The 24,535-nt window shown below is 45.0% G+C and overlaps 1 protein-coding gene across 2 annotated transcripts; it reads right to left on the bottom strand.

Annotated features, from left to right (window-relative positions):
• Positions 1-658: 658 nt before the first annotated feature.
• On the bottom strand, positions 659-24,535 carry LOC136942925 (serine/threonine-protein kinase MARK1-like). Of its 2 annotated transcripts, none has more exons than XM_067235988.1 (18): positions 24,432-24,535; positions 18,602-18,802; positions 14,789-14,842; positions 8,287-8,335; positions 8,087-8,152; positions 7,715-7,785; positions 6,568-6,624; positions 6,124-6,360; positions 5,864-5,983; positions 4,929-5,028; positions 4,452-4,564; positions 4,175-4,361; positions 3,338-3,519; positions 3,063-3,154; positions 2,708-2,857; positions 2,373-2,624; positions 1,490-1,534; positions 659-1,314 (listed from the first exon to the last, which is right to left on the bottom strand). In XM_067235988.1, the coding sequence occupies exons 1-18, from the start codon at positions 24,480-24,482 to the stop codon at positions 975-977; spliced, it is 2,367 nt and encodes a 788-aa protein (XP_067092089.1). In that variant the 5' UTR covers positions 24,483-24,535; the 3' UTR covers positions 659-974. The 2 variants fall into 2 exon arrangements, with proteins under 2 accessions (XP_067092089.1, XP_067092090.1); XM_067235989.1 differs by having other exon boundaries at positions 4,208-4,361.

The raw sequence follows: 24,535 nt of genomic DNA, 5'->3' as shown, positions 1-24,535 counted from the left end.
AAATAAATTCGAACACACTCACGTTCATACAGTGTCACCCTGGAAAGGTTGTGCAATAGCAGCAGGCTGTTCTGATGCCCTACCTACCTACCACTCATTAGAACCAAAGTGAACACAAAATCTGATTCAACTGAATGTTCTACACTAGTCTATGTGGTACAACTTATCGTGGCTAGGGGGAGAAGGTGAGTGTAATACTGTATGTCCCTCAGCTTCCCACAAATAATTTAATGTTCGTTTACTGTAAATTAAAAACACTATAAGGTCTTAAAAAAATTAATTTAAAAAAACTCACAGAGCAAAAGGAAAACATATTCTAACAGATATCAACGATATTAGGAAAGAATCTCCCCAAAATGACACAATTTCAGACAAAGCTCTGTACAGAATTCAAAACCATTATACATTACAGTACCTGCAGATGTTTTGCATTCAGTACAGTATATTACACAGCTTCAGTTAGGTACTGTAGCTGATGTTTGCTTATACAGGTGGAAAAGCGCCTATTTAGCTTGCTTCAGTTACATGTACGTTCAGCGAAATAGAGTAGATTTCTATAATGCTCTTACAAAAGATGCAAAAGATTATTGCAGGGAGGGTCATCTTCAAGTTGCATACTGCATGTTTTACATGAATGAATTCAACTAAGAGGGCAGTGGTTCATCTGGCAGAGAGAGAGAGAGAGATACAGAGAGAGACAGAGAGAGGAAGAGAGAAAGACAGAGAGAGGAAGAGAGAAAGACAGAGAGAGGAAAAGTCACAGACAGATATTGGGATGGACAAGAAGGCCCATTGCTACCCTCTGTTGAAGGTGAAAATAGCAGTATCTCTATGTCCCACTGCCCTGTACATTCAAGGCCAGCATTGCCCAGCACTAGCCTAAATTCCACCCTGATTCTGAAAGGCGACTTCCTCCAAGTGCTGCGTGAGGTCTTAGTCATGACTGAAACTCTGACCACTGTTGTATCCCTCCGTCACAGTTTGAGCTCGTTGGCGATTTTGCAGGCGATATTCTTGAAGGCGATGGACGTGCCCGATATTCTTTTGAAGCGCACTCCGTTTAGGGATAGTCGAGGCAGCTTGCACACCTCCATCTCCCATTGGACAAGGTTGTCCTGGCGAGCGTCACCATGGACGCAGAAGAGCAGGAAGCGTTCCCGCTGCTCGTAGTCGCAGCTGTTGGCATCGAGAACTTTCCGGATCTCCTTCATCATCTCGGCGGGCTCCATGGAGGAAGTGGTCTTCATGCTCCAGGTGAAACGCAGCGAGCGAGGCTTGGAGGAGCCGTCATCCTTGGTCTCCCCAGACGCACTCCTACAGAGGGAGCGAGAGAAGAGAGAGAGAGAGAGAGAGAGAAGGAAAAGATAGAAAGGGAGAGATGAGAGGGAGAGATGAGAGACTTAAACAAAAGTTGAAGTTAAAGGAAAAAACATTTGATGCCCCTAGCCTGTACGGTAGATATTCTTTGGTTTACATTTGGAGGTCTCACCTGGGTGTTTCTGTCCTGGTGCTGGTCTCTCCCTCACTAGGAAGCCTGAAACACCAGGAGAACAGCTCACACATGAAAAAAGGAGCTTTGTGCATTTAGCTCTGTATGTCCATCACATATAACCCTTCAATATCATCATCATCCACATCATCCTCAGGTTTGGGTTGTCATGCCAGGGAGGGACACTCCTACTGTGTATCAGGGGTACCAGGGTCAGGGGTCAAGGCACAGTTGAGGTGGCAAAGTGTTAGCTGCATGGCAGAAGTCTAAATACAGTATGTCCCCCTTTCTATGTCCTTTTCACAAAACTGTACTAATATGACAGAACTGTGGAGCAAAGATTCCACTTTCCACCTGTGCAGATCTGACAAGGAAGCAGCGTCAGACAATTGACATGCACCCATTTAGGATTGGACACCAGCAGTGACAGGCTGTTGGGCAGGGTTTAAGACCAAAGAGGATGTTGCTGTAAGGGAGTGGGCACAAGACAAGGACATAAAAGAGGCAAGGACAACAGTGGCTCAGGAGACAGTGGGCAGAGAGTTACAGTAATGGGGACAGGACCAGGCAGCGTTGTGTTGTCCTACCTCGTGGATGCCCTGAAAGACATAGCTCTATGGAGGAAGAGAAGCAAAGGAAGACTGCTGTGAGTCTACTGGTGGGACTGTAATAAGGTGTCATAGAACACTGGCTGTTCTATAGATGGGCAGTGGCCATTTACAAATAAGTGCAAGGTGCTGAGTGGCAAGCTAAATTAGAAACAGGGTGAATGTGTACATCAGGGAACTCCAGAGAGCTTGAGAGGGAGAGAGAGTGTACTAGTGACGTGAATGATACTGGAATCATCGCCCTGTGTGTCTCCAGACGGTACGACTCGACTGACCTGCGGACAAACTTGGAGGTGATCTTGCTGATGATGCCCGTGGAGGTGCCCCTGCGCTGCTGGGCCAGAGCCCCGGTGTCGTGGGAGAGGGTGGGGGAGGCAGGGGGGCCGTTGTAGGTTGCGCTGCGGCGGTCTCGGAGCTGGGCACCGTGGAAGGTGCTGCGGCTCGTGGTTCCCCGCGGGAAGCGGTTCTTCTCGGGGGTGCTGATGCTATGGACGGACGGGGAGGTGGGCGGCCCCCGCGGAGAGGAACTGCGACACACACACACACACAATGTGTAAAAAGGGCACCTTAGTCATTCCAGGTGCATTTCCAATGGTGCCGCCCAGCTCACCCTGCTTTGAGTTCACTGTTGTCGTCAATAGGGGGCAGCGTGCTCTTGGACGGGTGTCCTGACGACGACATGGATTTGGTGTGACGAGGCCGCGTGGAGCTCAGTGCAGATCCGCAGGCAGACAGGGAGCTACCAGACACCTCGGTTAGACTGAGGGAGGGAGAGAGAGAAAGAAAGAAAAAGAGAGACAAAGGAAGAAGGAGAGAAATGTGGGAGAGAGAGAGAGAAGGAGACAGATGGAGGGACAAAGACAGAGAGACAGCAATGGTTGATGTGGTCAGAATACCCAGCCAAGCAAGCAAAGTAGACAGTAATCAATAGGAATCAGCTACTGGTGGCAACGTCGGCTGCCCACCTGCTGTCTTTTCCGTTGGGGATAGCAGAGTGGCGGTCTGTTGAGGTCCGTTCACACACATATGTGTTCCTACGAGTCATTCCTCCGTTAGTCTGAATCAGGAAATGACAGGATAGGAGAGGAGGAGAAAGGAGACGAGAAGAGTGAAGAAAAAAGAGAAAAGTATGGAAAGCAGGAAAAAACACAGAAGAAGAGAGGCCATCTTCACATCCCAGACAATATCCCAGCGACATCAAAATGTGACATCAAGTACTTAGTTGGTGTGCGTGTCTTACCCCCACAGCGCTGGTCACTTTCTTCCTCTCCTGCACCCCCGATGGCGAGGCTGCGACATCCCCCTTAGAGGACGCCAGCTCCAGCCGGCGAGCGCCGTCCCATTCCTCCCGGTGGTCACTCTCCACACTCAGGGCCTGACCGCGCTTAGAGTACGACACCGCAGGGGGCACAGACGGACCCACTGGAGAACACACACACATCAAATAACAGTTTTGCACACACTTTTATTATACTAAATCTTATAATATTTGGTAAACACAGTGACTTTGAGGGAGAGAATGCCCGGGCACAGACTGTCACACAACTGCACATGCCAAACCAACGAGAGCCATAACCTAAAGCATGTGTGTGTACTGGATACCAGAATGTTCTATAGAAAATCAATGGGTGAAGATAGAAGCCAGAAAAGCAAGTACACAGCAAAGCTCTTCTCTCCATTCATGCTTTGAGGTGCCATTATTTAGAAAGCTGCAGGAAGGGAGGCAGCCAGTAGATGGCACCAGACACCATGCGCCCACAAGGAGAGGGAGAAAGTTGCTCCAGAACCAGAGCTTGGAAGCAGCACACTCAATCTCTAGACAGGCCTGTCTAGAGATTCCACACCTAGTTCTGGTTGAAATCAAAGTGGATACACCTAGTCCTACTCTCAAGGTCCTGAGCATCCTAACTGGCCATACATTCTGATTTGATAACAGCATTGCATGTCTCCTTCGCATACGGTAAGTTAAAGTGGGATTGAGGGAGAGTGGACTATTCTGAGATCTGTCTCTATGGGCAACTTCTCCCTCCCCAGAAGGCCTCAGCACTCTCAGAGCCGGGAGGGACTGGTACTTTACTTGGCTTCTCTATGACATCATCATCATCCCCACCATGATCACTGTAGCGCCGCTGCTTCTGATTAGCTGAGATGCTGCGTGTGACCTTGAGGTGGGTAGGTGATTGGCTGGAGCTGGTGTTGAGTTCGCTGGTGGGTCGTTGTCGCTGGCCCAAGTTGCTGTTGGACTGGGACTCGCTGCCCTCGAACTGTACACACAGAAACACACAATTACAAAATACTGTGATAATGCATGAAGTAATGAACAGGTTATGGGTTTTGGAAGTAAAAGTGCTGACCTCTGGAGTTTTCCTCCCCAGCAGGAGGTAGGTGGCCATGACCTCATCATACTTCTGGCCCAGAAGAGACTCAGTGATTTCGTCCTTTGGGAAACCCATCGTCACCATCAGCTCTGTCACACACACATGGGGACAGATTGACTTTAACCATGACAACCTTCAGAGAAAAACATACCTAATAAATATGGTACTGTGCAAATGGTCTTAGGCACAATTTAATTTAATTTAAGTAAAGATAAAAAGTTTTAAGACATAATGAAATGAAAATACTAAACAAACATTTTGGCAAAATTGCACTTTGCACTACTGCAGCACAAAAGACAAAAAATACATATATTAGACAATATTCATGAATAAATTATTGGATGCATAAGACTTCTGCACAGTGCTGTATATCAATCAAAGAAGTATGCTTAATTCAGACCACACCCATCACCATAACAACTTTATTTCCTTATCTCACAAACACACACACACCTATCCGGGCCGAGTCATTGAAGTCGGTCTCAGGCTCATGGTAGGGTTTCAGTTCCTCCTCTTCGTGGCCCACATTCATCCAGTGGTCTTTCATGATTTGCTGTAGGGAACAGAGTCATATTTAGGCACTCTCAACATATAGGATAAAGTTCCTTGAAGATGTCATTTTAAGATGAATTATTTCCATTTTAATTCCATTCCAAACCGTATGCACATAAAATCCCATTGGAACAATTTGGTTTCAGTGTGAATTATTTAAATAATTTGAAAGGGATACTTAAACACGTCAATGAACACATCTGATGATGTATTTCTATGATGTACTAATCTGGGTTGATAGGGCAGTCGTCATCAACATTAAATCTCTCAATCTCACATTGATCTCTGGATCTCATTTGTCTTTATCAGTGTAATCTCTATCTGGTTGGATTTGTGAGGCGCCAAGGCAGACAGGTGCACAGGATTAAGGATTAGAAATAAGGTTAATAATTGAGAAGATTAGAGGCAAAGAATGGTTAAACAGAGGACTATGGGCCAATAAAACGGAGTTGAGCCATTGGCTGGAACGACAGAAAGAGTGGGTTAGCATCAGACAGGAAGGGGTAGGTGTGGTGAGTGGGAAGGAGGGCTGAGGGATGAGTCAGAGGAGGAGAGAGTGGTACAGAGCGAAACACACTACTCCGTTGCAAAGATTAGCACATTCCAGAACACACGACTGGATACAAACACAAACACATACACCCACACACATGAGCCAATATAAACACTCACACGTACACAAAAACCTACTGAGTTCGTTACCCTCTGTGAAATTAAAGTCAATATTGTCCAGTGTGGAGAAGGGTCCTCTTCCTTCAATAACCCTCTATTACGTTTTATTTTTATTTTTAACAAAGTACAGTATTCTGAGCGTGTGTGTATTTATATGTGTTTACATCCAAACTTCCTCGTTTGCCAGGGTTGAGCACGAGCAGCTTCTTCAGCAGGTTCTCACAGTCGGTAGACATGTAGAACGGGATCCGGTACTTTCCTCGGAGAACTCTCTCCCTCAGCTCCTGCATAACAGCACAGACACAAGTACAGCCAAGGACACAGAGGGATGAGTACGTTAACAGGCTTCCTGTATCTCCACCTAACAGAACCCCCTAAACACACAGAAGCACACACACACATACACAAACACAGACATACACACCTTGAGGTTCTGTCCGTCGAAGGGCAGTGACCCGCTGACCAGGGTGTAGAGGATGACCCCTAGGCTCCAGACGTCCACCTCGGGCCCGTCATACTTCTTCCCCTGGAAGAGCTCCGGGGCGGCGTAGGGAGGGGAGCCGCAGAACGTGTCCAGCTTGCTGCCCAGCGTGAACTCGTTACTGAAGCCGAAGTCTGCGATCTTGATGTTCATGTCTGCGTCCAGGAGCAGGTTCTCTGCCTAAGTGGGGGGGGGGGCGGGGGTTTCAGTGTGTGTGTGTGTGTGTGGGCGTAAGTATGTATGTATGTATGTGTGTGTGTGTATGGTAGGGGGAGGGGCAAGGAAGAAAGAATGAAGAAAAGAGCTCAAACAAAATACACAGGAGGTTGTATGCAATGTATTTCATGTGACGTGGCAACCTGTTGATTCGATAAGGCTGACTCCTACCTTCAAATCCCTGTGCACTATCCTCCTCTGGTGACAGTACTGCACAGCAGACACTATCTGGAACACACACACACACAGGGGTGATTCATCATGGGCGCCGAGAGCCATCTGGACCGTTCTTTGCAGTCTCACATGTGTTCACTGTGCAGGCCTAGATCTAACAGTCTAGTACCTACTGCTGTGTGTGTGGTTACAGCCCCCATAAGACATGACATAATGCTCGCCAGAAGTTCACAACTTTCTATTCCATTCGTGTCCATGGGTGAGTATGGTGTATTTTTATGACAGCAATAATGCATTTGCCAAATCTATAGCATTACCCACTGAATTGTCTGTTGCTATGACAGATGGAGGAGTAATCTGCCAAAAGAGGCTATCATTCAAATGGATGTGTTGTGGCACACATTGCCTCATCATTGATATACACACCACCCATGTCACCCACCACCCGCGCAGTGCCACACATGCATCCGCTGAGTCAGCCTTAGACAGTGTGTCACAGGAAGTTATCAGAATAAGGTGGGGGGGGGGGGGAATCTGAAATATGGATAAAATATGGGATATGATTAAGACATTTTTTAAATTTATTTCTTTCTCTCTCCTATTTCTGTAACAATAAACTACACAGGTTATTTGAGAATTCCCAACATATTTATATTTTATTATTTATTGTTTATTTATTGATATTTATGATAACACCCCTATCTAATGGCATTTCGGTAAATCTTCAACCAATTTGGACATGTCCACAAGATTGATCAGATCCAGGAACAGGATTTTATGTTTCAAAGAGAACACAACGTACAAGTAACTGCAAAATCATTCTTGAAAATTCAAATAAATTCCCCCAAATTCCCATGGAAAGTATCTCCATTTCTCAACTCTAGAGGCTGCTAATCTACCCGGTAAGAAAAAGTAGGTACACTACATTTCAGTCTGTCATCCTCTTCAAAATAGTAACCCGACCACTAGGTGTCAGGGAAGAGCCAAAGTCAAAGTCATTTATGAATTTAGAATTTTCATCCAAGTTTTTCAGAGTCTGTAATTATCTGTCTTGACAGTAAATTACCTATGTTGATTACATCATAACCCCCCCCCCCCCCCCCCCCCCCAAAAAAAAAGAAAAAAATAAAGGTTAGAGACTCACCTGCCTGAACTTGGCCCTGGCCTCTTTCTCTTTCATTCTCCCATGAGCCACTAGGTAATCAAATACCTCGCCTGGAAGAAGTAAGTAAAGATTTAACATAATCATCATAATGAAAACCATTATAATCATAGTCATAATTGTTTTAACCATTATAATATCAATAATCATATTCATATTTTATCATCATCATCATTTTAACCATTATCATCATCATTAAAGTAGTTACTACTGCTTTCACACACACCAGGGCATACAACATTGCGGAGAGTCCCATAGACAACCATATGGCAGACAATGTCCTTCTGCACTAACTTTGCTTTTGCACGGAATACTGTAATAAGACTAAGGATGTTAGTGCACAAGTGTACTCACCTCCACTTGCATACTCCATTATCAAATACAGCGTCCTCTCTGTCTCAATTACTTCAAATAACTTAACTTAGAGGAAAGAAGGAGGAAAGAGGGAATTAGACAGTCCATCCAGGAAGTATTCTTGAAGTCAAACCTACAATACGTATATAGTTTCCTAAAAGTATAATTAGCGTGTATTTTTTGTACAAACTTAGACCAACCAATATTTGGATGATTTAGTATCTTCATTATCCGGACTTCCCTGAAAAGCTGTGGGCATTAAAAGAAAGAAGATGGTTGACATTTTGTCAGTGAGAAATGTCACAGACCTGCATGCACGCACACCCACACAATCCTCTGGGCTCAATCGAATCCCCAAATTCTGTCCTACACAGAGAACAAGCAGCATTACAGAGCCTCTTACTGTACTGTGCCTACAGAACTAGCCAGTCAGCCAGCCAGCCAGCAGTTCCTCAGATGCCTACCCTGCCCTCCTGAGCATGGCAAGAGAGACTGACAGTATGCCCACCCGGCCCCTGCTGCTCACTATAATCATCTTAACAAGACAATATGGCCAACGGACATCTGATGGGGATCTGTAGATCAATTTAAGTCATGATACTGTAAGATCTCCAGCCAGTTCATTATGAAAGAGCAGCTTCTAATCCCATGTCCTCTTATCAATCCAATTTGACTATACGGTCCAAATGAAAAGTATGAAAATGATCTCATCCCACTTCAGAGACAAGAGTCAACTTTTTGCATGCAGCGGTGAATATGTGTATGTGTGGAGGATGGGGGAGTGTGGGTGTGTGTGAATGATGGGGAAGTGTGTATGCATGTGTGGGATTCCTTTGCGGACGTAGCTTCTCGTATGGGCATTTTGGGCCTTACGTAAGTGCTGGATCAGAATGCGTTTCTGGGTCATTTAACACAGCCATTACTACAACGTGAGCCGGCACTGCTCTCTGGGACTCACTAGGCTGCTTTCAACTCCACTCCAATGCTGCTGGATGCAAGGACACACATCCACACACCCCCATCCTCCACACACACAGATCCACATCCCCCTATCCTCCTAAGTCATGCACACTACCCTCCATCCACAACACACACACACAGAATTCCCTCTATAGAGGGCAGAGCAGTGCTCTAAATAAAGCTCCTACATGAGAGAGCGGTTCCCCAGTATACCTGGAGGAACTGGATGAAAACGCGGAGAATGACGAGATACCTCCAATACTGTGTCACACCATCACACCCCGATGCACACAGGCCTTAATGGTCACGCAAACCCCAGCCCACATGCGGGGAGCAGCTAGCTAGTAAGCACACGTGTCGACACGCGTGATCCAGACAGCCCTGGGGGTAGAGGTCCTCTGTGTGCTCATTGAGTAATGGTCTGTAAGTAGAGGTTCCTACGCTTTCCCCCTCTCCCACTCTCTCTTTTCCTGTCTATCCTTTCCTCTACCCCTTTTCTTCTGTGTCTAACCCCCTTATTTTCCCTTTGTCTCCAATTGTCTTTTTCCTTCTGTCTTTCCACTCTTTCATCCTTTTTCTCTCTCTCTCTCTCTCTCTCTCTCTCTCTCTCTCTCTCTCTCTCTCTCTCTCTCTCTCCCCCCCCCTCTATGTCTTCCTCTTTCATTTGCGTCATCCCCCCAGAGAGCTCACATGAGAGGCACGCGCACAGCCGTTTGAAAACAAAGGGAGGAAGCCGAGTAGTGGAGGGCAGGAGAAAACAGCAACACCAACAACAACAAAAACAGAGCCAGCCAGTCTGACTACTAAGCCAGCTGCCATTGCATGTCCTGCCTGGGGCACTACAGATGAGCCACAAACCTGACAGGGATCAACCAAGTTCAGGACAAACTGCCTTTGGAAGTGTGTTCAACTTGCAATAAAGAAGATGGATCATTATTTTTTTAAGCCACATACTGTAGAGCTGCAGTGTACCCGTCAATACACACACACACAATGCCCCTGCATCAAGTGTGCCATTGACCTACTTCCGGCGACCCAGAGGCACCCAGACTCCCAAACTGGCCTTAATTACAGCAATGTTGTCCTCATACTCTGGGAGAAGAGGAGCTCAATTCAGACGGTCCCTCCACACTGGACTCACACATGGTGGCCGAGGGTTATTTCAGTCACAGCAGCACAGCTGTTCATTCAACACAGGGATTAATGAAGGGATGAGTAGCATAGTATGTGTGAGCTCTTGCACAAGAGGGACAGAAAGTGAGAGGAGGGGGGGAGAGAGAGAGAGGAAAGAGAGACACGTGCTTCCCTGACATTCAACCAGACACACGTCCCAGTCCTGCTGTCCCCAGCTGCAATAGTGCGTCACAGCCTGGCTGTAAATACCCCCTACCCCCCTCCTCAAACACTGCAGCGAATAGAGGAGAGGTCTTTCTCTTTAACTCTTTGTGTCTCTCTCTTCCCTTCATTGTTTCTCTGAGTGTTTTCTCAATCTTCTGCTATAACTCACAAACTACACATCCGAGAGTCATTATTAAATCTTCAACATGCAGTCAGACAAAGTCTTTGTCAATGGTGCTTGAAAGAGCATTGTTTCCCCGTGTCTTTATTTGAGTCACTCCAAACATAGTCATCTGTCCAATCACGTTCCCCTTGTCTGAGCAGAGTTCTCCCGCCCCCTTGGATATCCTGATTTCCCATTGGCTAATGCAGAGTGACAGCCATAAGACAAACAGATGTAACAGCCAATAGGATAGCCTGACCCCCTGTGAGGCACTCTTCCATTTGTTAAAGAAAGAAGCAGCAGCTGCAAACACTCAAACAATGTATCTATAAATATGTATTATTTTATCATATTGTATGCGTCAAAGTATCAATTTAAATCATCAAACCTTTAACTAAATGGTTCCAAATATGCATAGTTTTACTGGAAACATTTGGCATAGGTTGTCATTTTAATCAATAACACAACAATAAAACTGAAATATAATTGATAGGAAATACATACTGACGATTAAAAACTGTGTGAGAGTGCACAAAATGTATATCTAAATACTGGTCTGTAGAGACAAAACAGGGGGATGAAAAAGATAATGTATCTAACTCAGTTCTGTGGTCATGTAGAAGAAGATGTAGGTGAGGGAGGTTTGGATCGTACAGTGTATTCTGACTTCTTACTAAACACCGCCCTTTCTTTTCTCCACCAGGCGAGCTGAGTATGCATTTTCCATCTGCAAGGTCATAATGTGTCAGCTATCCTGTAAGAGCCCTGTACTGGCTCGATGTGCTACCTAACTGAGATCCCTTTAACTGAGTCTTTTTCACCAGGGTCTAGACTAGAGAATAGGAAAGAATGGAAAAAATAAACTGTTCACAGATAAGGGGGGAAATGTGGGTACGAGGTACCGTAAAAGTTTGTTATTCTGACACAATTCAGCAAAGAACGAAAGAAAATAATGATTAGTCAGGAATAAGTAAAGGGTTAAGGTGATGAGACATGAAGAGATAGAAAGATGCTTCGAGGTGGGAGTTTCTGGCTCAGCTGTGAGGGGATTAACAGTAGCTTTTATTTTTTGCATACAATGTTGAGAAAAATGTCACAAATAAACAACATTGTCAAAAACCGCGTCTGACATGTGACGCGTTTCCTGTGGCGGATCTCAGGAGGTGACCTGGGAACGCAGCTGAGCTCATTTCCTGGTCTCACCATCCGCGCCACGGCCACTAGCCAACCTCCTCAGGACAGATCCAGGATCAGCGCATTTTAACCCAAATGTATTATATGTATATTATATACAGTATATTATCTTATATCTACTATTATTGAACCCAGATATATACAATGTGTATCAGCATAATGGGAACCGATCAAAAACAAGGTCAGCATCTCATGGCAGCGCCCCTCTTCTCAAACAGACCAGTCCAGGTTGGCCAGAATCAACACAAAAACAGATTCTCTGATTCCTCTCTTCTCAGTGTGCTTTGGCTGGTGCTTCAAGGACCCAGGGCCCTTCCTCAACTGCTTACAGATTAGTGTGTGTGTGTGTGTGTGTGTGTGTGAGAGTGTGTGATGTGTGAATTTATGTAAGTATGTGTATGAAGTGTTGCCAAAACTATGACTGAAGGATGAGATGTGGGTTAAGCCCAGGCCATATTGAACTCCCTCACCAAGCTCAAGCTCAGCATCTCTAGAGCTGTGTGTGTGTGAGTGTGTGCATGAGCGTGTGTGATTATCATGTGCATGTGGGTGTGAGTGTCTCATTGCCTTGTGCTCTGGCTGTGCCCACAGAGCCAGATGGTGTGCCCACTAGCCTGGCTCTGGACGCCTGCAAAAAGAGAGATCAGTGGCATTTTGATATGAAAGAAGATTCAACAGTACAGGGTGTGAGAGAGACCCAACAAAACTGCATCAGACCAGACCAGACCCAAAGCACAGCAAGTGGTGAGCTGATCTGAAAGCATAACGATCAAATTCTGCCCCTCCTAGTACAGGCCAGGGCCTTGGCCCTTTACTCGCTCTGTCCTCCCAGCAGCTCTGTCCTCACAGCAGCTCTGTCCTGGCAGAGGAAGGAAGCTACTGAAATGTCACCACTGGAAGCCATCTCTTGCCATGGTCACCTCTCACCACTAACCATTCAACCCAGAGTCAAAGGAAAGACTTGTCTGTGGGAATTAAGTCAATGCCAACCTGCCCGCCCCCCAACCACCCACACACACACACACACTCGGGAACATACACAAGCATACCCAAACACACATTCAAACACTCAGATTTGTCACCTCAATCCTCCAGTGTAAACAACAGCTTAATACTACTATGGGATGCATACAACAGCTCTAAGCAAGGTCCAATGTCAGGGTGACCACCCGAAGCATATAGAGGGCTTAAGAGAGGATAAAATGCCCATGAGTCAATAAAAGGCTCGATAAAGGGGAAGGAGACGAGAGCAGCCTTTAATGCCCAGTGTCTGCATTGCAGATGATGCGTCTGTCTGTCTAGGGAAAGGGCCTTAGAGAGGGACCAAAGGCCTGGAGGGGTCTACGAAATAGGGCGGACGGACGGACAGACAGACAGACACAGACAGACAGACAGACAGACAGAGACAGACACACAAATACGAACACACACTTACAGTAAACTTGCATACATTCTTGACAAAAGCAGCCGTGCGAGAGCCATACAGTCTGACCCCTATTCGAGCAAAGCTATGGTCAACATCAGAGGGCAAGATGAATAATTAATGCCAGGGCCGCAATCTGTTCTCTCGCTCATGAAAAAATGAACCAAAAAAAGCACCAGTCTGTAGTGAGTCTGTTACCACACCAACCGACAGCACCATTATGGATCATAAATAGATAAGATCACAGCTGCCTCTCATGGTTCTTAAAATACTGCCAAACCATCCGCAATAACAGAAAATTGGAATCATACAATTATACTGTCAGAAAAAGCTTAAACAAACCAGGAAGAACATGACCGACCCAACAACTCATCTTCACACATCAAGAGTAAGAGACAATGAAATAAAAGGCCTCCATTGCACTGGAGGTACAAACATTTCGGCACATGCAAATGCTTCTTTGCTAGAACACCCAAATTAGATTATTAATACTAATTTGAATATATTATTCGGTAATGGTTTATGCCTATTCTGGTTCTGTGTGTTTGTATGTGTTAAGCACTACTTATGGAGGTGCCGGTGCTTGTTTTCACAGCTTTGAGGAAACCATGGTAATTCTCTGAGTCATACCTGCCGTTCACACTCAGCCAACCATCCAATTAACCCCCTGTTTGATTACCTTGCTGCTCTCTCTCCCCCCATTGAGTGGAGTGACACTCATTGAGCACTTTCCTCTCTCCCCCGTTCACATCAATGTGACAGGGCAGCCATTTTGAGAAGGTAATGGTTGTTATTATTCTGTCATTAAGCCTGGCCCTGCACCACAGACCTGCTGCATCAATGTTCTCCCACTCCATTGAGTCAGTTACAGGATGGGAGGAAACAGATAGGGGAGGGGGAGAGAAGGAGAGAGGGTAATAGGGAGAGGGGGAATGAAAGAGAGAGAGATATATAGAGAGAAACACTACCCACATGTTGAGGCTAAAACAGACAAACTTTGTTAGATGTTCTAACTATCAACCTCCTCGATAGCTGAGAGGACAAACACAAAGAATGTCTTGTTTCATCCTCTCAGAAGTGCAGTTTGTATTCAAGGACCCGTATGCAGGACCTACATTTGAATGATTTCTCATCTTGCCAGTGTGTGTGTGTGTGTGTGTGCGTGCATGCGAGCGCAAGTGTACAGCATTTGCAAGCAAGTGAATACGTAAGAGTGAAATGTGTGTAAGGGATGTTGCATGTCTGTGTAAAAGTTTGTCTTCAGCAGAGCAATCTGGACTTGGGTTCAGTATTTAAAAACAAGTCTAACGTTCTCTGTCGGGTAACTACCACAGTAACTAGGAGTAATTGACAGTCAGATGGAGGTAGATTTAGAGGAATAAACCCACAAGATTAACCACCCGTCTGCCTGAGTGTGATACATTCTGCTAAACATCATATTCAGAGATCTAAAACAGACAGTTGTTGACAAACTGTACCCCGAAGATGGCAAAGCAAGTCTAATGGACCTGAAACTTGCTAACAAGCAAAAGCCAGACTCTCTAATAAAAGCTGCACCTGAGTAGTGTTACAGTCTGGACATACGGTAGTTTCTTTTCCTTAGTGTTTTTCCATCATGTCTTACCTTCTGTAGACTTGTGGGGTTTAACTGGGTTTTGTCAATGATCTTCACAGCCACCTGAGATAGAAAGAAAGTAGATGACAAGTCAGATGATGTTACAGTACAATGTTTTTTGTTCTTGTTTGTGGTCTACAAAGTGTGCTTAGTGCATGTATAAGACACTACATCAATTAATGGACACCATTTCTCTGTTCTGCAGTTGGAAAGTCGTTTTAGTTCCAGGAGAATGTCAAAGTGAGATTCCTTCATCTTGGCGTCGTGACACAGCTTTGATGCAAAACACAAACAAAGCTAAGGAAACTAGGAGGAGAACTACAGGGGGGGGGGGGGAGAAGAGAGAGAGAAAAAAAAAGTTTTTTAACAAGGATGCATAAATACAGTATCTTTCACTCGGTAAAGACAGCAGATTGTGGGGACAAACTATAGTGTGGGTTCCTGTGTGCCGCAGACTAAGGGTGGGTTGATGACTATTGACATGCTGCCTTGGTCTATCTGGCCTATGGTCTGAGCTCATCCATCTAAATCATCATTGTACAAGTCCTGTTTGTGAACCTGTTTCTCTCACACATTACAGTCCGTTTCCCTACACAGATATACATGATTACCTTCGTCAAGTTCCAATCGCTCCCTCCTAACTCTTACTTATTCTTCATGAGCTGGGAAAAATGTACAAATAAAAACGAGGTGTCGGATCTGTTTGAACGGTATGGTTTGCAGAAGTTTCAGTTATGGCAGAGAGCTGTTAGAATTAGACATCTTGTTTATGTTCTCAGGAGGATAGCAAGCAACACAAAAAATCTCTCAACAATTGTCTTGAAAGTAAGAAAAAAGGCAAACTTCAATGCATGTACAGGCGTTAGCTTTATTCGCTTTAGAAGTCCTTCAAGACTCAGCAGACACACTGGTGTGCTTCACTGGAGGAGGGGCCTTGGCTCCTGGCCAAGTCTCCCGAATCAGAGAAGTGCTGAGTCATCACTATGGCAACGCTTGAATAGATGTAGTCGGCGTTCTGCGACTAGATCAGGGTTTCCCCTGAAAAAATCTGCAAGCAATGCCACATGCAGAGCTGCTGATCACTCACATCTACACGAAGGCATAAATACGGTTCGGGTTACAGAGAGAACAACCAGGGGGAAAGAGACAGAAAGGACTCCTCCCTGTCTCTCTCTCTCTCTCTCATTGGAGATGTCAGAGGAGGAAGAGACAGAGAAGAAGAGAGAGAGAGAGAGAGACAGAGCCAGAGAGCCAGACAGAGAGCAGCTAGCAGAGGGCGGCTGTGGAGAGACAGGCAGAGTGCAGGTGGTGTCTATTTCCAGGCTGTCTTAGGTGGGCAGGTGCACAGACAGACATCACCCCCCCTCGCCCCCGTTTCCTCCTGACAGGGACGGTGCTGGAGGATGGCCTTATGTACACACTGTGTGTATGTAAGTGGGTGTATGTCTTGGCGTTCTGCCCCCTTGAAAAGTCATACTGTTTCTCTTTACTCAAGCTTTATTTGTATCTTGATAGCTGGCTGTCTCTAAAATGTTATATGTGGATAGGATCCGATGCAACTCTCAAGTGCACACACACAAACGCATACAGGAGACACACACCAACACACTCTTATACACCAGCACATGAACACACCAGCACACACCAACGCACGCACACACCAACGCACGCACACACGCACACACACTGAGGTGGCTAATGGGTCTGCTGGGTTGGAGGGTGAATTATTCAGCCGCGCTGTGACAGAAGGGAAACGTGCATCACTGTTAATTATTCAGTCCCCTCGTAACACATGGTCCATATGCTCAAGGCCCTATGCCGGTCGTGCAGGCACAAACACACACATGGGAAGGACAGCGACAGAAGTGCAAGGTGAGTCACTGCATCGTTCCGTGTGGTGTGGTGCCTTCCTTCCTGCATTATCCTCATCCCTCTCTTAGGGGTGCACATGGAGGGGGAGGGGACTGTGACTGGGCTGGGTTAATGCACAGGCCAGCAATGAGAACATATATCAACAGTTGACCAACATTGACCTACTGCCTCTGAAGTTTCCATGATATACTTGCATTAAAAAACTACAAACACTTTCTTTTGATTGGGTCTCAAAAGAAAGGAAATCCAAATGACTGCCACATCCCCTCCCAACTCCACCAACGCACAAACAAGGTGTTCAGTGATTAATATTATGTTTGAACTGTACCGCAGACCAACATATGTACAGTGGTGTGGGAGTTTGTTCATCAGTAGTAATTAGTCATTTACATTTCCTGTCTTTTGACAAAATATAGTAAGTGTGTATAGACAGAACAGTCTGCCTCGCTCTGCTCCATGCATGTGCATCTGGATGAATCCATAAGAGCACTCTTCTATACAGAGCTGTGGATAGCTTCTAAGGCCATTAGCATTAGCACACACTTCTAACTCAGTGTTTCCCCTACCATCATATTAGGGGGGCGTCCCGCCCCCCCCCCCCCCCCCCCCGGAAGGTGAAGTTAATAAAAAAAATACAAAATAAAAGATTTCTTTTTTGTTAAATATATTGCGCCAGATCACAAAATAAGTCATTTAAGGTTACCTTTTCTATAAAACAGGTCTATAGCTTGCTCTTTTATTAAACAAACTAAATGGCCTTATGTTATTTATCTTATTTACACGACGGCATGTCATTTCTGTCTCTACAAATGCATAAATGTACATGGTCGGGTGACCATGTCTCTACATGTCCCCCACCCCACCCCGCCCGCCATCGCTCCCCCCCCCCCCCCCCTCCCCCAAATCTGTATACCTACAAACACTGTAACTTGTTTCCTTTTTATCTCCAAATATTACATTAAAGGAAAATGTACTGATATTTACAAAGACAAGAAACAGACATGAACAACTAAACTGACTATGTCTATCTGTTCATGATCTTTCAATTTACTTTCTGAGCACCTGGCATATGCTCTCTAGTCTAAGTTGGTGCAGTACCCTGGGAGATGTCTATGCTGGAGCGAGTCCTGCTGAGTGAAGCAGTGAGCAGATCTCAGGTCACCTCTCCCTCACTGAGGAAACAGGATCTTTAATTACGAACGCCCTGACTCCGGCTGTCCATCACCCTGTCAGGTCACTGCTATGTGTGTGTGTATGTGTGTGCGTGTGTGAAGAGAGAGAGAGAGAGAGAGAGAGAGAGAGAGAGAGAGAGAGAGAGAGAGAGAGAGAGAGAGAGAGAGAGAGAGAGAGAGAGAGAGAGAGAGAGGGAGGGAGAGAAAGAGAGCGTGTGCATGTATGTGTGTATGTGTGAGATAGAGAGAGACAGTTAGAGAGAGACACCGGCAGAAAGGGAAATAGATCGATATATAGATAGATAAGACGATTCTGCATGACCTCAGCAGATCACTACTGTGTCACGGCAAGAGGTCTGTCTATCGAGGACAGGGAAGGTTAGCCTCAGCTCTATTCAGGGAGGTCATTGGAACTTGACCTTACTAAGATGCCTACTCAGGCATACTGTATCGGTTGTGCAAGTAGTTGAAAGACCAAAAAGGATGCCAACTGTGAGTGACAGGAGACAAAAGAATTATCTACAAATCAGTAGGCTACCTCCTACAAACAGACTACTTAACTTTATTTTGTTTCTAGCGGATGAACAAGCCAACTAATTTAAAAGAAATTAAAGCAACACAGCAAGATCACAGTTACGTGTGTGGACACTTTCTCTAACATTAATAAATTAAACTATACTTTATCTGATAGATAAGGCATCCATCAATAACATTTGCTATTGTTCTCTCTAGCTGGGCACCTACTCTGAAATGCTTAAATGACATCTTTCTTTCTCACCTCTCGTCCGGTCAGGATATGTCGAGCAAGCTTGACCTTGGCAAAGTTACCCTTGCCGATGGTCTTGAGAAGGCGGTAGTTGCCAATGTGGGGCTGCTCCTCGGTGGAAGTGAGGGAGCTACGGCAGCGCGCAAGGCTGTGGCGGCTAGCCGACTTGGCTGGAGGAGCAGGTGGGTCTGTGAATCCATCCACCGACGAGTGCTAGAAGAATGACATGTGGATATAAGTAACATCCTGAGACACAAGCTTTTAGCCTCCATATACACAGGCCGGATTCAGGTTTACACTGAATTTCTGTCACAGGTTTGCAAAAGCTAACAGTAGTTAGGGAGATTGGTTTGAGAAGGTTGTGCCAGTGTGCCAAACGCTTCTCTGTGCAATCAGAGATGACGGCGTTAAGTCACTTAACGCTGGAGAGGTGATCTGATTCCAGTGACCCACAGTCTTTGGGTGTGTGTGTGTATTGTAGGGCTGCACGATAATGTCCAAAATGATAATCACGATTATTTTGATCAATATTGAGATCACGATTAATTCTCACGATTATTTGTTGATTTTAACCAAAACTAATTTTATTGTCACATAGGCTAATTATAACTGCTTTCACATCCATATACGTATTGTGCTACATTCCTGCTAATTTACAAATATGTGCATCAAAATAAAATAGGCCCTCTTATTCACCAAAATTCAGTGCATCTCCTTAAAGAATAAACAAAAATAAAGAAAGCAAAACTTCAACAGGGCACTGTTTTATACTGTGTAAATATATTTTAGGAAGCAAAAAAAAACATTATACTATGAACGGAATGACGCATTTTAAATATCGCTCGATCACGCTAAATCGTGAAAATCTATTAATTGTGCAGCCCTAGTGTGTTGCCTTCCTTGTTCAATACATTACAACTTTACCAACTGTACAGCCCTTGCTCAGACCTGAAATGCTGCTTTTATGGGCAAAGTACTACAATGTGCACCAATCAGATTTAACCAACGCCTTGATTATAATATAAAATTATATATAATGATTTAGCATTGTATAATGCACATATTGCTTGATAGGGATGGACCCCCTTTTTAGGAGAACTATAGGCCACTGCTCTTCCCATGCCTTCTCCTAGGCAACAGCTGTGGATCTCACTCCAGGTCAAAAAATACCACGATCCTCTGCTTCTGTGTACCACACCCATTCCGAGAATAAACGCCACGGTCTGGTTACCCAGGTACACCTGCTCCCATTTCACCACGGAAACACTACACCATGCTAGGCGTAGACTACGTCATCTGAGCTAGCCTAAAGTACATCCAGAGAGAGGGCAAACCACACAGGCAAACACAGGCATTCCATAGTGTGTGGTGTGCAATAGCAGCATTGATTCCAGTTTAATACCATTACACTATGTCTTACAAACCCAGCACTAAAGGTATAGAAGTTGGCCTGTGTCCCTGTGAGATTGAGCAGCTGTGTTGTCTTTATCTAAAGCTTGTAGATGTCTCGACTTAAGTGGCTTTGTTGCTTTTCATCAGCTTTGCACAGATCTATTCTAGGGTTATTTCCTCCTCAGCCACTCACTTTCTCTGTCTGTCTGTCTCTCTTACACACACACACACACACACACAAACACACACTAACAAACAAACACAAACACATGCAAACACACACTACACTGACACACTCATCTCCAGGTATCCTACATGAATGATAAGCTGGACCTAAAGGTGATTTAAAGAGTTCCGGCTTGAGTTACATGTACAGTCAGTACAATGGTTAATTCCAGAAATACCTATATATATTTTTTTAAACAATACCAAAAACACAGGCATACAGAATGCTATAGAACCAACTTTGATAACAAGAGGTTGAGCATTTCTCTTTCCGCACTAAAAGCATCTCATCTCTTAAGAGTACCAAGCAGTTATGCAATACTGTTAGTCAGCTAGCAGCCCTTGAGGCAATGTGCTTGTGGAGATTAAGATAGCTGTCTAAGCACACTGTGATGCTAAGCTAGCCGCTTAGGCAACTGTCAATGTTGCTAAGCTAGCTATTCATTTCAAACACTGTAACAGTGGTCGAGCAGTCTAAAGCCAAGCCCCAGTCAGAATATCTTTTACCAGTGAGAAACTGTCTATGATGATATGATTAGATGTTATTATTCTGCATTGCTGTGTTGAGTGGTTAAGAGATGGAGGTCTGAGAGCACAAAGGATGACTTTACAAATATACCAGGAGAGGAAATCATCAGTCTAGTTATTTATAAGATGTAGCATAGACATATTGATAAATGTATCCTAAAGAATATGTTTGCATTTAGAATAATGCATTTAATTCAAGTAAATTACAGAGAGTAAGAGTATCTCGAACCTGATTTAGAGTCAAATAAAGAAGAAGGATTCCTCTGGTTTAAATGAAGGGCTTCATTCCCCATTGTTTGCAGAACACTGCTAAAGCATCATGTATGATATATGCCCACTTTTCAATAACATTAAGGGAGAGGGGAATTGTCAAATGTCAAATTGAGTGAACATAACTTAAATAAATATATAATGCTTTATTGAGTCTTTTGTGAAAATCAAAAGCTTTAACATCACGTGTTAAAGTGATGCGTGACACGTGTGTCCAAGGGTGACCACTCGTTGACTTAACCACTATTTTGCTAAGCACTACTTATTTAGACTGGGCTGCTGTGTTGGCATTACCTCTTCACCATGGAGTACGTAGTCCTGTGGGGAAACTATTAGCAGTGACAAAGATAAACAGTTTTTTCTATCTGTCACCAAGCAGTTTGTTAGCCTAGTTACCTGAACACCAGGCTAGTTGGTTACATTTAAGCAACTATTCTTATTAGCTGATTAGATTTTATTTACCACAAGGAACACATGAATTATGGCTGCCAAGGATGCTTGTGCCAGTTTGACTGAGAATAAGCCTACGTTTCCAGTAAGGCTCTGCTCTTGCAGGAATATGCAGGCAGGAACAGGCAGTAATAACGGTATGTGTGTGCTGCCTATCTGGGGCCGGGGACATGTCCACCTACCGATGGACTCTCAGACCTCATTGCTTCTGCAGTTACCACCATGCAGTAACGGTGGGAGAAGAAGAAAAGAGGGGGAGGCGCTCCAACTCTACCTAGGAAATAACCCACCAGGGCTCCCCCATTACCACGCCAGAACATTGCTTAAGGCAGTGGCATGCAGAGTCCCCCTGCCTTCAAGACCCCCAGGTACCCAGGTCCCTGAGGGCCAGGGTCAACATAGGCCCAAAGCCCCCCAGAGTTTTTGAGCCAGGAAGCCTTTTTCCCGTAGGGTGAGCGAGAGACATCCCACAGCCTTTAATCCTACCCTGCCAAGGAAGAAGCAGCAGCAGGCAACCTGATGGTACAGTATGCCATCACTGCTGTGATGATGCCATCACTGCTGAAGAGGCAGGAACAACCCCATGGGGGGCAGGTTCTATCTCCTGATCCCTATCCTCACTTGGGCCTGTTCCAGAGTGCCAGTTCAAGGGCACCTCTGTGCTGCGTTTGTCCTGCTGGACCCTGGACGCTGGCAGCATCATGGTGACCTTACATTATATAATGTTGCTTGATTTCTGGCGAGGTTGTGCAACGCGCCTGGTGGAGGACCTTTCAATGGGTGTGATTATGGTCAGGAAGGTGATCACAACTAATGTGTTGCATGAGGCTGGGGCACCACTCACAAGCTAGGGGTGTGAATGTGAGATGGGGACCCAATCTCGTTTCCATGCACATAAACTGCTTAGAACTCCATGATGTTGTTCTGGCTATGAGCCATTTTCTCCTTTTTCACAATGTCCTGGTCAGAACAGACAATCCGGCTGTGGTCAACAAGAAATTGGGGCTGCATTACCAACATTTACACATGCAAACTGATAGTGTGGAGCGGTGTACATTTTTTGCCACTGAGAGCTACTCATGTTGCCAGTATATTGAATCTTGGGGTGGGCAGGGGGAATCCTCTGTATGTGGAATGGAAACTTCCATAGGTAGTCAGTCAGGTATGGAAGCACTTCAGCGATCAAGTCGTGGATCTTTATGCTTCGACCTTCAGTCTCAGGCACAATGGAAAATACTGCACCTTCATCTGGACAGAGTAGCTCTTTGGGCTTGGCCTGTGAGAGGTTGAACATGGATACTGTTGGACTCCAAGAGTGCTCTAGCCAGTAGGCTTTTCAGGGTGTTAGAACTCCATGTACAAGTGTGACAGATGTGGTCACGCCACTGTTAGAGGTACACATGGCTGATCTTTTAAGACGGCTGTGCCATTAACCTTTGTATCTTCCAAACAGGACAGTGATATCCATGCCTTTCCAGTACATTCTTCAAGCACGTTTTGCTCTGATGATGCTTAGGTTTTGCTACGGCCTAACCCCATTTTTGTCACTAAGGTAATTTGCTCATTGGGTGCGTTTCCCTTGATTTTACAGCATTTTATCCAGCATCATTTTCATCCTTGGAACAACAAGGTTGCATAGGCTACTCTATGCCTGTGCTTTGTGTGCTTATGAGTACAGGGAGTCTGATCAACTGTGTTTGTCTTGGGCGGCACCTCACAGGGGTTAAGGTCAAGCAAAACCTTTTTCACTGGATAGTGGGAGCAATTGCTTTGGTTTACGCTAGTAAGGGTCTCAGTACCTCCGCTGGTCTTTGAGTGCATTCCCCCCCTGTGGAATGGCTGTCTTGGCCATGTGTGGCAGATTGGCCTCATACGTTTTTGAGGTTCTATAAGCTTACTGTCACTACACCATCTTTGGTTAGTAAGGTTCCGTTCTCTGATTACTAAGGTATCTTACCAGATAACTCCCTTCATCTTTCTCTTTAGAAACAGTTGTTATAGATAGTTGGAGAGAGACAGGAAAGCAGGGGAAAAGATAGGGAAAGACATGCATGAAATAACCCAATCTGGTATTGAACCCGGGCCCCTACGTTATGGCCTTTGCCTTAGTGGTTTGCACACTACCAAGTGAGCCTCCTGGATGCTCCAAGATCACCATCCCTGCATGAAGCTTCTGAGGGATATGCAGGCACACCTTGTATGTTGCCAGAGAACTGGGTTACAGCCCTGATCAAAAGTCATTCATTCTCTTCATATGTTATTTCAGCAGCATGCCCACTAGATATCACCCCTGAGGGTCAGGCAGGCTCAGACCAAAACACAACAGTAAAGCAAGCATTAACCAGCTCAAATCAAGACAAAATAGCATAGAATAGTGTTGCTTCATGTACATTTTATAAATGTACGTTTTATATTGCATACAGCATATAATCAAGTGCATCGTTCTAATTGCATTTCGGTTGTTAGAACCAAGGAACGGTCTATTTATCAGGCACAGTGCAACAAATAATTCTTAAGTGCAACATCATAAACAATTCGTGGGTGCAGACTGTCTGGTTAAAAGACAGTGCTTCAACAGGACCTCAAATACAACATTCTGAAGGGCAGGTTTCGCAGGTAGCCTCCCAGAAGTACACACTAAATATGAACACCCTACTACAACATAAGAATAGGCTACATTGCGATGCAACCTCTGCCCGTTTCCTTGCCTTCTGTGTCTTAGAGCAATCATACCTAATGCGTAGGCTATATAGGTTAGTAAAGCCTTCGTGTCCCAAAAACTACAATTATTATAAGGTAGGTCCAATTTCCTAACGATCGTGCGATACCTACCTAAATGACAACTTATCAAAGGTGTTCTCTAGCCGACAGGTTTGGTAAACGTCCAAGCTTCATTGTCAGTTAGTTTCGTTTACAATGAACAATACAATGCATGACCACTTCTGCATTATAACGTTTATCGATATGATTTACTTACATTCTCTGTGTCACGTTCATTCACTGTCGGTAACGGCGTCCTTGTCGACATCGTGTGCTGTTTAGGGCGCTTAGCGATGCAGCAGACTGGGCAGGGCAGTGGCG

The sequence above is a fragment of the Osmerus mordax genome, chromosome 5, assembly GCF_038355195.1.
Source record: "Osmerus mordax isolate fOsmMor3 chromosome 5, fOsmMor3.pri, whole genome shotgun sequence".
In the NCBI taxonomy this organism is placed as follows: domain Eukaryota; kingdom Metazoa; phylum Chordata; class Actinopteri; order Osmeriformes; family Osmeridae; genus Osmerus; species Osmerus mordax.
Note: the sequence above shows the minus strand (reverse complement) of the source record. Positions and strands in the feature narration are given on the sequence as shown.

Coding starts and splice junctions, on each gene's coding strand:
- LOC136942925 (XM_067235988.1), bottom strand. CDS start 24,482: ATGTCGACAAGGACGCCGTTACCGACAGTGAATGAACGTGACACAGAG. Junction 18,803..24,431: donor ATGAACGTGACACAGAGAAT/GTAAGTAAATCA, acceptor TCATTCTTCTAG/CACTCGTCGGTGGATGGATT. Junction 4,565..4,928: donor CAATGACTCGGCCCGGATAG/GTGTGTGTGTGT, acceptor TGTGTGTGACAG/AGCTGATGGTGACGATGGGT.